The following is a 12,595-nucleotide window of genomic DNA, read 5'->3' as shown; positions in this document are numbered from 1 at the left end:
ATCTTCTGTAGTATGAAGTCGTCTTCTAGTATCTCCCATTTCTGCCTGTCTTGAGCATCCCTTGTCCATTTTGTTTCAAAGTAAGATTAATGCTATTTCACCTTCTTTGTCTCTACAAATTTCACATATTGCATTAAATTTGATTTGATCATATGAAGGCACTTGTAATTGAACCAAGAAAAGACCAAATTTTGTTTAAACCAATTGAAGCACTTATACTCCATTATTGCCTTATGGTACTCATATAAATTAACAAAATAAATAGTTGAAAGCAGTAATCTTTGTATGTTGAATTAATGACTAGAAGACCAGAAAGAATGAATTATATGTAGGAGTTCTCATGGTCATAATCAGACTGAAATTCCTAAAGAACCAAATCCTTACTTTTCTCTATTTCGTACTTGCAAAATTGTTAAATTCTTTTATTCAGTTGGATGTGATTTCTAGTAATCGTAATACTATTCAATTTGTATTCTTGTGTTGATGATGTCAATACTGTTTGTTATTTATACCAGTACTGTATCATACCTTCACATTGTAACATGTGGAATTGTGTAATGATGTCACCGGCCACCAGTAGCGGAGGATTCAAGTTGTCAGCTACTAGTAGGTGATGATAAGAGTTATCAAAACAAGGCCCTAATCATTTGAATTTTCTTTGATGCAATTTCAGCTGCTCACGTTGATCACAACCCTGGTCCAGCTATGGCTGCTCTCATGAAACTGTCATTTGATGAGGAACATAGAAGTGCAATATGTCAATTAGGTAAGTTAACAAGCAATTGTCTTTCAGTCCTTTGTAATGGGATACAATGCTGTTCATTAGTCAATCATTAATTTGCTCATTAATGAGCGACACAAGCGGGGCATTGTAATGCCTTTGCAACCCTTTATGAGGTCCAAACGCAGCTTTGATGTGTAATTGTCCGATCCGTATACCGCTCTGTCTAATCCAATATTTTCACACACTTGGATTCATCAAAACATAATGATGGTAAAATGTGGATGCTAAAGTTTGTTCGGCTTATATAAGGCGGAAATTATTTGGCTTTTGTTACTGCGCACATCAATCAAGTCCCAACTCACGCTCGCATAAATTCACATAAGTGTACGCCAGTCAAGCATTACGCAATGCACAACTAGAATTAAGCATTGCACCCAGCTGCGTGCATGACATTCTATATCAATACACAGTGATATGAGTCTTTTTTTTTACTTATATAAACCGAACAAACTTTAGTTCTGCCTCCTACAACTAAAATGATGTTATTACTAAATGGTTTGCGGTATATCATTGCCCATAGTGATTTCACAATTCAAAATTTCTTCAAGTACTTTGGTGGGTGTTTTTGATCAGAAGTCTTATTGTGTGGTTTTGTACCCTTGTTAAGTTTGTCATATTATTGTCATTATACAGGTGGCCTCCATGCAATAGCAGAATTACTGCAAGTAGATTTCAACATGAACAGCAACTCAAGCGATCAGTACACCATCACGCTCCGTGCCGCTACGCAGGGATGGCGCTTACTAATCTGACATACGGTGACGTAGATAAGAAAGCATTGGTATGCTCCATGAAAGGCTGTATGAAAGCTCTTGTGGCTCAACTCAAATCGGACAATGAAGATCACGCCAAGTTGCTGCCAGCGTTTTTGCGGAACCTGTCGTGGCGTGCCGATCTCGCTAGCAAAAAGATACTGAGAGAAGTGGGAGCTGTTGTAGCGCTTATGAAGTGCGCGTTGGAAGTTAAAAAAGAATCTTCTCTGAAGAGTGTATTAAGTGCTTTGTGGAATCTATCAGCACATTTCACAGAGAACAAAGCAGACATTTGTGCTGTTGATGGTGCTTTAGAATTTTTAGTCGGAACTCTGACGTATAAGTCACCGACAAGAACATGGGCAGTTGTTGAAAATGGTGGCGGTATACTGCGTAATGTGTCGAGCCACATTGCAACCAATGAGAATTATAGGAGAACTTTACGCGACAATAATTGCCTGCAGATTCTGTTGAGGCATTTGAAATCTTCAAGTCTGACAATTGTAAGCAATGCTTGTGGTACCTTGTGGAATTTGTCGGCTAGAAATAAGCAAGATCAAGATTTGCTTTGGGAACTTGGAGCAGTTAGTATGCTTAAAAATCTAGTGCATTCTAAGCATAAAATGATTGCCATGGGAAGCTCTGCTGCACTTCGTAATCTAATGTCTGCCAGGCCAAATCTCTTGAATGCTACAGAACACCTCAAGGATGGACAGCCATCGTTGCACGTCAGAAAACAGCGTGCACTGGAGGCAGAAATAGACAAAAACTTACGAGAAACCTACGGCAATATTGAAGAACGTAACAAGCCAGGATTACAGATGTTTCCACGGCATGTCGCAATGCGTAATAGTACCGGACATATCAAAGAACGTACTCAGAATCCACCAGATTACTCCCCGGTCCCACAGAGAATTCCCATATGGAATGTTCAACAGTCACCTACACAAGAAATGCTGCAATCACAACAACATCATAGATCCCATTCTCCTAACAGCAGACAGCAACAGTACCAGTCTCATAGCGAATCTGATAGTGAACATTCAGGTCAGAGCAAAGGTCATGGGGTCAATTATCAAGGTCATACACATCAAGGGTTAGTGAAGTCACCTAATTCAGGAGTGGTACATGAGACTGATATAGACAATGTAACATCGTCGTCTGAAGGAATATCATCACCAAAGAAAACATCTGAGAACCAAAGAAAACAGCCTGGGCCAAGTAGAATTGCTAAGGTAAGATAATCACAGATTAGGTCCACTACAGACATGTCAAAAAAACATCATTTTCAGAATGTTATTTTCAATTAACTATATTTGAACTTGAAAAATGCCATTAAAACTGAAAGTGCAACATCACAATAATTATACAATATTATGATATGTTAAAGTCAGAACAGTTTTAACTTACCATTACATTTAGTGCAATGGAGTGTATGGACTGTAACTGCTCGGTTTGCCAATTCATGTAAGTGTCGTGAAAAGTGCTAAATGGAACTTTAGAATATACAGGAGCCTAAGAATCACAAGAACTTTTCTTAAGAACGAGAAAGAGATATTTTGCCTTCCACAATTACTGCAACATAAATATATTCATTTTGTCAATACATGTTGAGTTTAAAGGAAATGATATACAGGTTATAAAGAATCAATTTTGTCCAAACTTGCAGCAAGCTTTTTTTGATAAATATTCATGATTTTTCTTTTATTGTGTCATTTCAGGTCATGCAGGAAGTTGCAATGCATGCTGGTCTTGAAATGGACTCAGATGGCAATCAATCTGAACCTATTCCAACAACGAAAACATCACCAAGCAAGAGCAAGGACAGATTGCAAAGAAAGCACCATGGCCCCACCTCCAACCTTACAAGTCGCTCCAACTCCTACAGTTTTGGCGAACAACAACTTGGTATCAAAAGGGCTTCAAATGATAGCATCAACAGTATAAACAGTGATATTTATCCAATCAGTAGTCACGGGAAGAGTCACCAACATCCAAAGTCAAGACGAGATCAACAGTCACGCTCGGTGGACAGTACGCTAAATTCACTTGATCAACATCACCATCATGATCATCAACATGAGGAAATGTATCAGCAAACTGATATGGGTGGAAGTATGGATTCCACCATCAATTTTAGTCTCAAGTATTCAGATGAAAGTCTCACAGCTCCACATAGTCCAAGAAATCATGAGAGCAGTACAGAAAGGAGACCTAATAATAAGCAAGGTACACAGTGTAGCTCACACGAAAATTTGCCTCAGCCTGTTGAACATTGCCAGGATTGCAATGTTCCTCATATGCAACGAGAGGCAATGGCTGTTGGAACAACATATCAAGGTATGCAACATCATCATGATCACCATCAACAACAACAGCAACAACAACAACATCACCAGCAACAGCAACAGCAACAACATCACCAGCAACAGCAACAACATCATCATCATCAACAGCAACAACATCATCACCAACATCAGCAACATCCCTCCCGTATGCAGAATTACCCAGGCTTTAAAGAGTCGCCAAATCACCAGCATCCGTATCAAGATCCACCAAATCTGCAGCGCAAACTGTTGCCAAATAGAGGCACTGCCAGCCACGCAGAAATGATGAATACAAGCTTCCATGATGAGAGACCTACAGATTACAGTAAACACAGGGTACCAAATTCAGGTCATATGCGGTCAATGTACGATGATGATGAACATGAACATTATGCCACTGACCAGCCAACGGATTTTACTCAAAGATATACCACAGATATGCCCGATCACCCTAACGATGGTATCAGCTTTATTGAAACATCCATAACAAGTGATACCAGTGGGGCAGTGTATCTATGTAAGGAAGAGGAGGAAGAAGAAGAGAAAAATAACAAAGCATCATCTCACCAAGCATCAGCTCAATCAGGAGAATCTAATAAAACCAGCAATGGTCCAGCAAGAGTTCATCAGGACCAATCTAAGATGTATTGTGTAGAAGGTACACGGTGGTGTTCTCTAGAGCATCCTCATTAAGTTCTTTGAACAGTGAAGAAGCTCGAGATGATGGAAAAGATGATCATACCCACCATGATGAATCTATCGGTAACAAACATGAAGATCCTTCCCAACAAATGGAAGGCTGCAAAGTGAATGACGGTGATCAAGAAACTCAGCATAAGACACAAGACACACATCATCATCATGGTAATCATGATCATCATTTGGAGCATCCGGATGTTGAGGTGCATGTAGAAGACACACCATTGATGTTCAGCAGGTGCAGCTCGGTGTCCTCTTTAAGCAGCTTTGAAGTTCATTCCATCGGTGATGATCACAGTTCAATCTACACTCCAGGAGACAGTTGCCGAGCCAGTGGTATGGTTAGTCCAAGCGAGCTTCCCGATTCGCCTAGTCAAACAATGCCACCAAGCCCTCGACATGGTCGCCGCTTAGCCACAGCAACAGCAGCTTCCAAACTGCATCCTGCTCACAATCAGACTAATCTGCAGCTTCCAGACCATGAAGATAAACCCAAGAACTACGCTACTGAAGGTACACCAGTAGAGTTTTCATGCGCCACCAGTTTGAGTGGTTTGACAATTGATGATGATGAAAAAGCTCAAATCAGTAAGGAAACAAGTAATCTTAGACATAAACCAGAAGAACCTAAAGAGGAAAAAGAAACAAAGGAGACAGATCATGACGATGAAGACTCTGCCGACTTATCAGAAAGAGAACAAAGCATTTTAGACGAGTGTATCAGTTCAGCTATGCCAACTCGTACACCCAAAAGCTCAAGCAAAAAGGGCAAACAGCGACCTTCGAGACTTCCCAGAAGGCAACCTACCCACAATGCAGCTAAACACGTCAGCTTCAGTCAGCAAATCAAAACTCAAGAAGCTCCTGTACCATTTGCAACAGAGGGTACCCCAATTAACTTCTCAACAGCAACTTCTTTGAGTGACCTCAGTATTGAAGATATTGATATTGAGCCAACAGAAGATGGGCAGTTGAAAGTAAGAAATCCAATCCGCGAAAATTTGACACAGCCAGAGGGCGTGGATGCAGAAAATGCTAACTCACAAGAAACTGACAAATACCACGAAGAGGAGCAACTTCCATCGGAGACAAACTCGGTCATCAACGATGCAGAAAATTCCATGCTGCAGGAATGCATCAACTCTGCCATGCCAAAACCAAGAGCCAATAAACAAGGGTCTCATATGAAATACAGATCTTCTAAAGGATCCAAATTAAGAGGCGGCAAACTAAGTGGTCTGCCAAGAAAGAGAATGACGTCCACAGACGTACGTCATAAGAGTCCGTCACCAATCCCAGAAGTGGCAACCTTTCCGGACTCGAAAGCGTCTGGTCAAAATAGAGTGAATGATTGGCAGAGCGATATGGTGAAGACTTATCAAACAGAAGGAACACCGCAAAATTTTTCTACTGCAACTTCGCTAAGTGGTCTGAGTATTGATTCTCATAATCAAGAGGACTTTATCAATGGTAATATTTCACCCCAGCCACAAGAACAAACCCAAGAGGCTACTTCTAAACCATCATTTAGATACTCTCCAGTGGACTCACCAAGAGTGTTTGGAATGGAAGGAACACCAATTTCATTCTCAAGAAACGACTCGTTGAGTTCTCTTAGCTGTGATGAAGATGCAGATCTTACTCACGACAAAGCCAAAATCAAAGAATCTTTGGCTCTGAGACAAAACAAACCATTGAAACCAAAAGAGACATCTGAAGACAAAACATCAGAAGGAGTGCGCAGGCTGCAGGAAAGGGCAAGTTTGAAGCTACTGTAGATATGAAATATGGAAAAATGGCACAACACTTAGAAGATGGTAGAATAAAAACCAGTAATAGCTCTCCACTTGATTCGCCATTTGTCTTCAATATGGAAGGCACTCCTCTATCTTTCTCAAGGAATGATTCACTCAGCTCATTGAGCTGTGATGAGGATGATGCAGGATTGACAGAAGCTAAAGCCGATTTGAGAGAAACACTGAAAACCAAGAAATATATGAGTAACATCAGCGCTAAGCAGAGTTTGGCGGAGAAGCAACAACATGTTGTGAAAAGAACAACCCCAAGTGTAGAGAAAGTGCCTAATACCGGCCCTAAATTACCACTGCAGAAACAGCTTGGTTTAACAGAAGAAAATGATGAAGAGCCTGAAGAAGAAGAAGATGAAAATAAAGAAGAAAGAGAAGAAGAGGAGGGTGAGGAGGAAGAGGAAGAAGAAGAACAAAGACCAAGGCTGAATTCAATGGACATGCCACGGAATTTTGCCGTGGAAGACACCCCTGTTTGCTTCTCGCGGAACTCAAGTTTAAGTTCATTGAGTGAAGGTGAAGAGCACCAAGATGAACATGATGATGATGATAAAGATGATTTCAATGCCAATCCAGGGATGACAAAGAAAGAGTATGATGGGGACCACGATCCAGCACCTTTGGCACCTAAAACATTTGCTGTTGAAGACACCCCAGTTTGCTTCTCTAGAAATAGCTCTCTAAGTTCCCTGAGTCTTGAATCAATAGATGATGTTAATGAACAAGCCCTTTTGGATGAGTGCATTAGTTCAGCTATGCCAAACAGATCTAAGAAAAATGAAGATATGCCTTCGTTTACAAGAAGTATAACTCAAATCAAAAATCCGCGAGCAAGTCCTCAAGGAAGAAGTAGCCCAAGTAGTGGTAGTCAGCAGAAAGAAGATGACTCTGTGGATAGTAAAACAGGATCAGATGTAGAGAGAATGGAAGATGGTAGTGCAACATCACCAGAGGCTGATGAGAGTGAAGAGCAAGAGGCTATGGATAACAAGATACAGGAGGCTTTCCGTAAAGGTCCAAGAATAACCAAACCAGGAGAAAAGCCACCACAGCTTGATAATAACCTTGATAATGACCAAACTAAAGATCAGCCTAAAGGTATCCGCGGTGGACGAAAAGTTTACAAAAGTCCATACGCCCATGGAGCTGCCAGATCTATTACACCTCCTAAGACTATTGTACCAAAGAGTGCTCAGAATCAAAATACCAGTGCAGCGAAAACTGGCATGACTGGCAAAGGCGCCACAGGTAAACCTCCCCCACGTCCCACAGCCATTAGAGGGGGTGCAGGATTACCACCAAGAAGCACTATACCTACAGCTAGAAGTAGTTCAGTACCGACACGTAGTTCAACACCACCAGTTAGAAGTACAGCAGCATCTAGAACTGCTGCTGCTGCTAGAAATGCAAATAAATCCATCGGAGGAAGTTTGACACCCAGACCTGCGAAAAAAGCACCCCTTTCTCAAGCGAGTACCAGTCGTAGCATGCCTAATAGTCGGAGCAGTTCACCTGCAAATTCAGAGAAATCTGGCATGGCGCCTTACTCAAGACAATCAAGTACTTCCAGCACATCAAGCAGATCAAATGGTGGAACTGGCAGCAAGCCAACTTGGAATGGTTCAGTAGGTACTGGAGTAAAACCAATATGGAACTCAAATGGGAAATCTGGTGAGCATGTGAGTAGAGCCTCTACTGTCAACAGAGCATCTTCTCCAAGGACTACTACTGCTGGCAATACAAGGCAAGTGAAGAACAGATCTCCACAGACATCAGGAGCTAAATCTCAATCTCCATCGCCCCGCAGTAATGTGACGGGTAGCAGAACAGGATCACCTAGCCCTGGTAGACCAGTAAACAGAACCGGAACACCACCACCAGCACGAAAGCATCTCTCAATGCAAAGCCCTTCGTCCATCGCAAGAAGCAGTCTAGTAGGGAATAAACCTGGTTTGACAAATAAGAATTCAAGATCCACAAGCCCTGCTGGTAGAACTACATCCGCTGCCAGTAGAAATACAACTAATAAGAATGCAACATCACCAGCTACAACAGGGGTGACAGCAAGAAACAGAAGTGCCTCACCTGCAAGCAATAAGAACAGTTTTGTCAGAAATACTTCACCAAGAACAAGTGGGAATTCAAAGCTGCCTGGGCTAGGTAATGCTAAATCAAAAGGCGCACAGAACACTGCAAATAATAAGAACAGTAGCAAGAAGAAGGGTGATGCGGTGGAAGCTCGCCCACCGTTGGTGAAGCAGTCCACATTTACCAAAGAAAGTGCCTCATTACCAGATCAGACTCCAACAACTGGAAGTGCATCAAGTGATGAAAACAAAGCTTTGTCTCCTGACAATGAACCAATTAGCACAGCTCTATCACCGGATGCACAAGCTAACAATAAGAAACCAGCAGCAGGTGCCGGCTGGAAAAGAATTCCAATTGCCGAGCCAGAAGACATAGAAGATGTAACAGCACCGACGCTGAAGTCTGAAGGAACATTTGAGAAAGATGGCCCTGCTGTACTGACTAGGCCAGATGATATGACTGAAGATAGTGGACCACTACCAGAGTCTCAGGACATAATGGTAACCACTAGTACCAGTGAAGCCTCAAAACCTGAAATAAACAGGCCTAATAAGTGGTCTGTTTCGTCAAATGGTAGCGTTGCTCAAAGATCTCCTTCACCTAAACCAACAACAGGTCAAAGAAAACAGTCATCTTTGTCAACCAGTACACAAAGAGCTCAGTCGCCATCACGAATGCCAGTCAAACAGAAGTCAACGGTGGGAACGGTATCATCCAGTCAAAAGAGCGAATCTAAAGTCACCCCTCCAAATAGGCCAACAACACCAAAGAAGATTGCTAAACCAAGAGACATTTGCAAAGAGCTGAATATCCCAGTCAGAAATTTTGGTGGTAAAGTAACATCACCATCTGCCGAAAATAGAGGCAGTGGTGTTTGGATCAAGCTTAGCCCTAAAGAAACAGAACCTTCTTATGTACCTGAAATCACAACCACCACAAATTCGGGGACAACAACAGCAACATCAACTAAAACAGTAACTAGTCCTTCAAGAGCTAATAGTGCGTACAGTCTACACAGTGTGGCTTCTTCGCAACATACGTCACTCAATCAAAGCAGCAGTAACGTAAATTCTGTCAGCAGAAGTAGCAGTCGAGGAAACATCAATGCAGTGTTGTTAACTGGTAGCAGAGGTGATGTGAACAGTGTAAGCAGAAGCAGTAGCAAAGGAAATGTTAATTCTGTGAGTACTAACTGTAGCAGGAATAACTTGAACTTGGTGTTGAGTACTAACCATAATGCACCACTGCCAGTTCAAGGTACCAATAACAATAGTGCTCAAAATGAAGCACAAGCCAAAGCAGCCGAGAAGACTGAAAAGAAGCCGGAGAAGAAGAAATTTTCTTTCTTGAAATTTAGAGGGAGAAAAAAGAGTGACAAAGACAAGAATAAAAGTGATGATGAAAAAAGCCAGAAAAAGCTGAGTAAGAAAGAGAAGAAAAAAGCTAAAGAAGCAGCAAAAGAAGCAGCTGCAGCGGCTCCTCCTGAACCTAAACCTGTGTTGAGTCCAGAAAGTGTGATTAGTCCAGAAATGAGCACCGATGGCGAGTCCAGTGCTAATGAATTCCCAGAAAATGACTTCAATGATCCCGATCTGAACTTTGACCGCCGTCTGGATGACCTCGGCGACTGGAACAGCGATGACAATATTCTGAATGAGGAAATGCCATCCGAGTTTGAAGATTACGACAGTGAGTTTGACGTCAATAATGACGAGCTGCCAGATGATGATATTGAGAACAATTGGGAAGTTGATGGACCAGTGTCCTGTGATTTAAATAGTCCTACTGATATCTTTAAGGAGACCATGCCCGATGAATACATTTCCAGTAGTAATTGTACGAGTCACATGACTACTCCAGGTACCCCTACTGGTGAACAATTTGAATTTATCACCGCTCCTAATCAAGATGATGAGGATGATTATGACGGTGATGTCACCGCAGTACCAACACCAGATGATGATCTAGAGGAGGGGGACTTTGCATCTGCGGCACTAACACCTGGTGCTGAACAGTTCAAATTTGAAAATCGACTCAATTCTTTTATCGTCTTTGATGGTCCAGAATTTGATATTGACTCCACCAAACAAACTGATCCAAAGAAGCCAAAAAACAAGCGTAGTAAAAGTGTCCATGATGCACCGAATGACGAGACTGCTGGTCTGGAGGATGAGAAAGAAAGGACTTCACCTCCTAGACCTCAAAGGTTAAAACTTCCAAAGAAACCATTCGGTATGCCGGGAAACGATTCCCCGACGACTGCCATTCCAGTATTAGTGTCCCCATTCAACTACAGCCCAAACAAGAAAAGCCAAAGCTGCCCTCATAGCCCGGAAATGTTGCGACGTTTCACTCCCCCTAGGCAGTCGTCGCTGAGCAGTAGCATACATCAACTCCAGGATAGAGGGGGCGGTAACAGCACATTTGGTTACGAAGAATACGATATGTGCAGCAGCGACGGCAGCGAGATGATGAGTCCTACAATGTCTTCCAGAGTCACTACAGTTTGACAACTAGCTATTCAGAAATGGTCAAGATTGAGGGCGCTTTTGCCACTCATAATACTGTTTGTATTCATGCTTTGGGAAATCCTAATTTGGAACCTACATATCATGTACTTTGAAAAGTAAAGTCATAACTAAATACCGTAAGATTTGCCTAATGGCGCTATGGGCTCCCTTGACATAAGTGGAATTTTAGACACACCCTAAAAGTGCTCTCCCGTAATATGCGGAACCTTAATTCTTGTTGGGTTTTAAGAGGAGGGAGCTCCATATTTGCATAAGGAGCCCAAGTGCTCCATTAGGCGAATCTTTATGGTATTTTAAGTGTATTTTTTGTAAACTTGGAAGTTAATGTCCAAGAATGTTATTACCAGTGCAATATAAATCCTGCTTCATTTGGTTCTAAGCATGTAATTGTTGAATATAAAGCAATTACTGCTTTCTATGTCGGGCAGGAAAAACCTCCTATGTGCTTTTGGCCCCTGAACATGTTTAAATCAAAACTACCAACAGGTTACATAAGAGGTTTTGCTTTAAACATGTTCAGGGGCCAACGACACAGGTTTTTCCTGCCCAAATACGGATATATAAAGAAGTACTGTAAAAGCGGAAATGTTCGTGCTACATGTTTTTTTGAGCTTTTCGCGTTCCAAGCAGCTTCCACAAAAAATAATAACGTCCAAATATATTCCTTTTGTGAATAGTTCAATATAAGGAAGCAAGTTTTAAAAAATAAGTGAAACAATTCAAAATTGGCAATGCACAAAAAATAATAGCACAAAAATATTTCCACTTTTACAGTATAGTGGCAAAGACAGCATCGGATAAGAATGAAATATTTGACATCAAATAACAAATTAACCATCAATACTTTATATGATATACAGAATGCAAAATATTTGTCAATTTTGTCAGCATATTGAATTTCAAATTGGAGTATAAGGCGATGGGGAAAACCACCCTGTTCTACGGGCAGGCAGGCAGGTTTGCTAACAACTTTTTTTCAGGTGTGCAGAACTTTAAAAAAAATATTTTGGTCAAAATCCCCAAAATACAAAATCTCAGTCAGTCGGACCCGTAGAACAAGGTTTTTCCTTTTTTGTCGCCTAATAGCCATATTAGGAAACAAAAATATATTAATATAATATTCCCATACTTTTTGAATTATGTCATTCAGTTTAACAAATAACTGTAAAACAATTTAATTTCGCAGGAAGTTTTTGTGCTAATTGGCGAGAGTCTGTTGTTTTGTACAAATTGTGTTAGACCATCACTGGCTTGCAAATGTCAGGTCTTTGCCAAATTTGAAAATTCCTCATGAAACTAGCATGTCTTACAGTTGTACATAACTCAAAAATACTACTTTAATAGACAAAAACCCAATATTTGATGTGGTGGATCAAACGTGTTTTTCAATATGTGATTTGTATCAGCAAAATGAGTCATTTGTACAGCTGAAGCTATTTTCATTCTTTTTTATTTAAAATTCTTGCTCTTCACAGGCAATAATAACACTACAAATTCCATCAAAGTTTTAGAGTTTTGTGATGAGTATATTTACATGCTGAAAACAATGAAAATACTAAAGAATTGGATCACCTCTACTATCTATAACTCAAATTGATTTTGTTGA

The 12,595-nt window shown here is 40.9% G+C and overlaps 1 protein-coding gene across 1 annotated transcript in view; it reads left to right on the top strand.

Moving 5' to 3' along the window:
* LOC140154486 (adenomatous polyposis coli protein-like) overlaps positions 1-12,235 on the top strand; it is a 131,220-nt gene extending 118,985 nt beyond the window's left edge. The window contains 6 exon segments of the mRNA XM_072177056.1: positions 674-766; positions 1,418-1,503; positions 1,506-2,771; positions 3,258-4,524; positions 4,527-6,236; positions 6,239-12,235. Of these exon segments, the coding sequence (XP_072033157.1) occupies positions 674-766; positions 1,418-1,503; positions 1,506-2,771; positions 3,258-4,524; positions 4,527-6,236; positions 6,239-10,968 (9,152 nt within the window). The 3' untranslated portion in view covers positions 10,969-12,235.
* The last annotated feature ends 360 nt before the right edge of the window (positions 12,236-12,595 follow it).

Source organism: Amphiura filiformis, chromosome 1 (assembly GCF_039555335.1).
Source record: "Amphiura filiformis chromosome 1, Afil_fr2py, whole genome shotgun sequence".
Taxonomy (NCBI): Eukaryota; Metazoa; Echinodermata; class Ophiuroidea; order Amphilepidida; family Amphiuridae; genus Amphiura; species Amphiura filiformis.
Note: the sequence above shows the minus strand (reverse complement) of the source record. Positions and strands in the feature narration are given on the sequence as shown.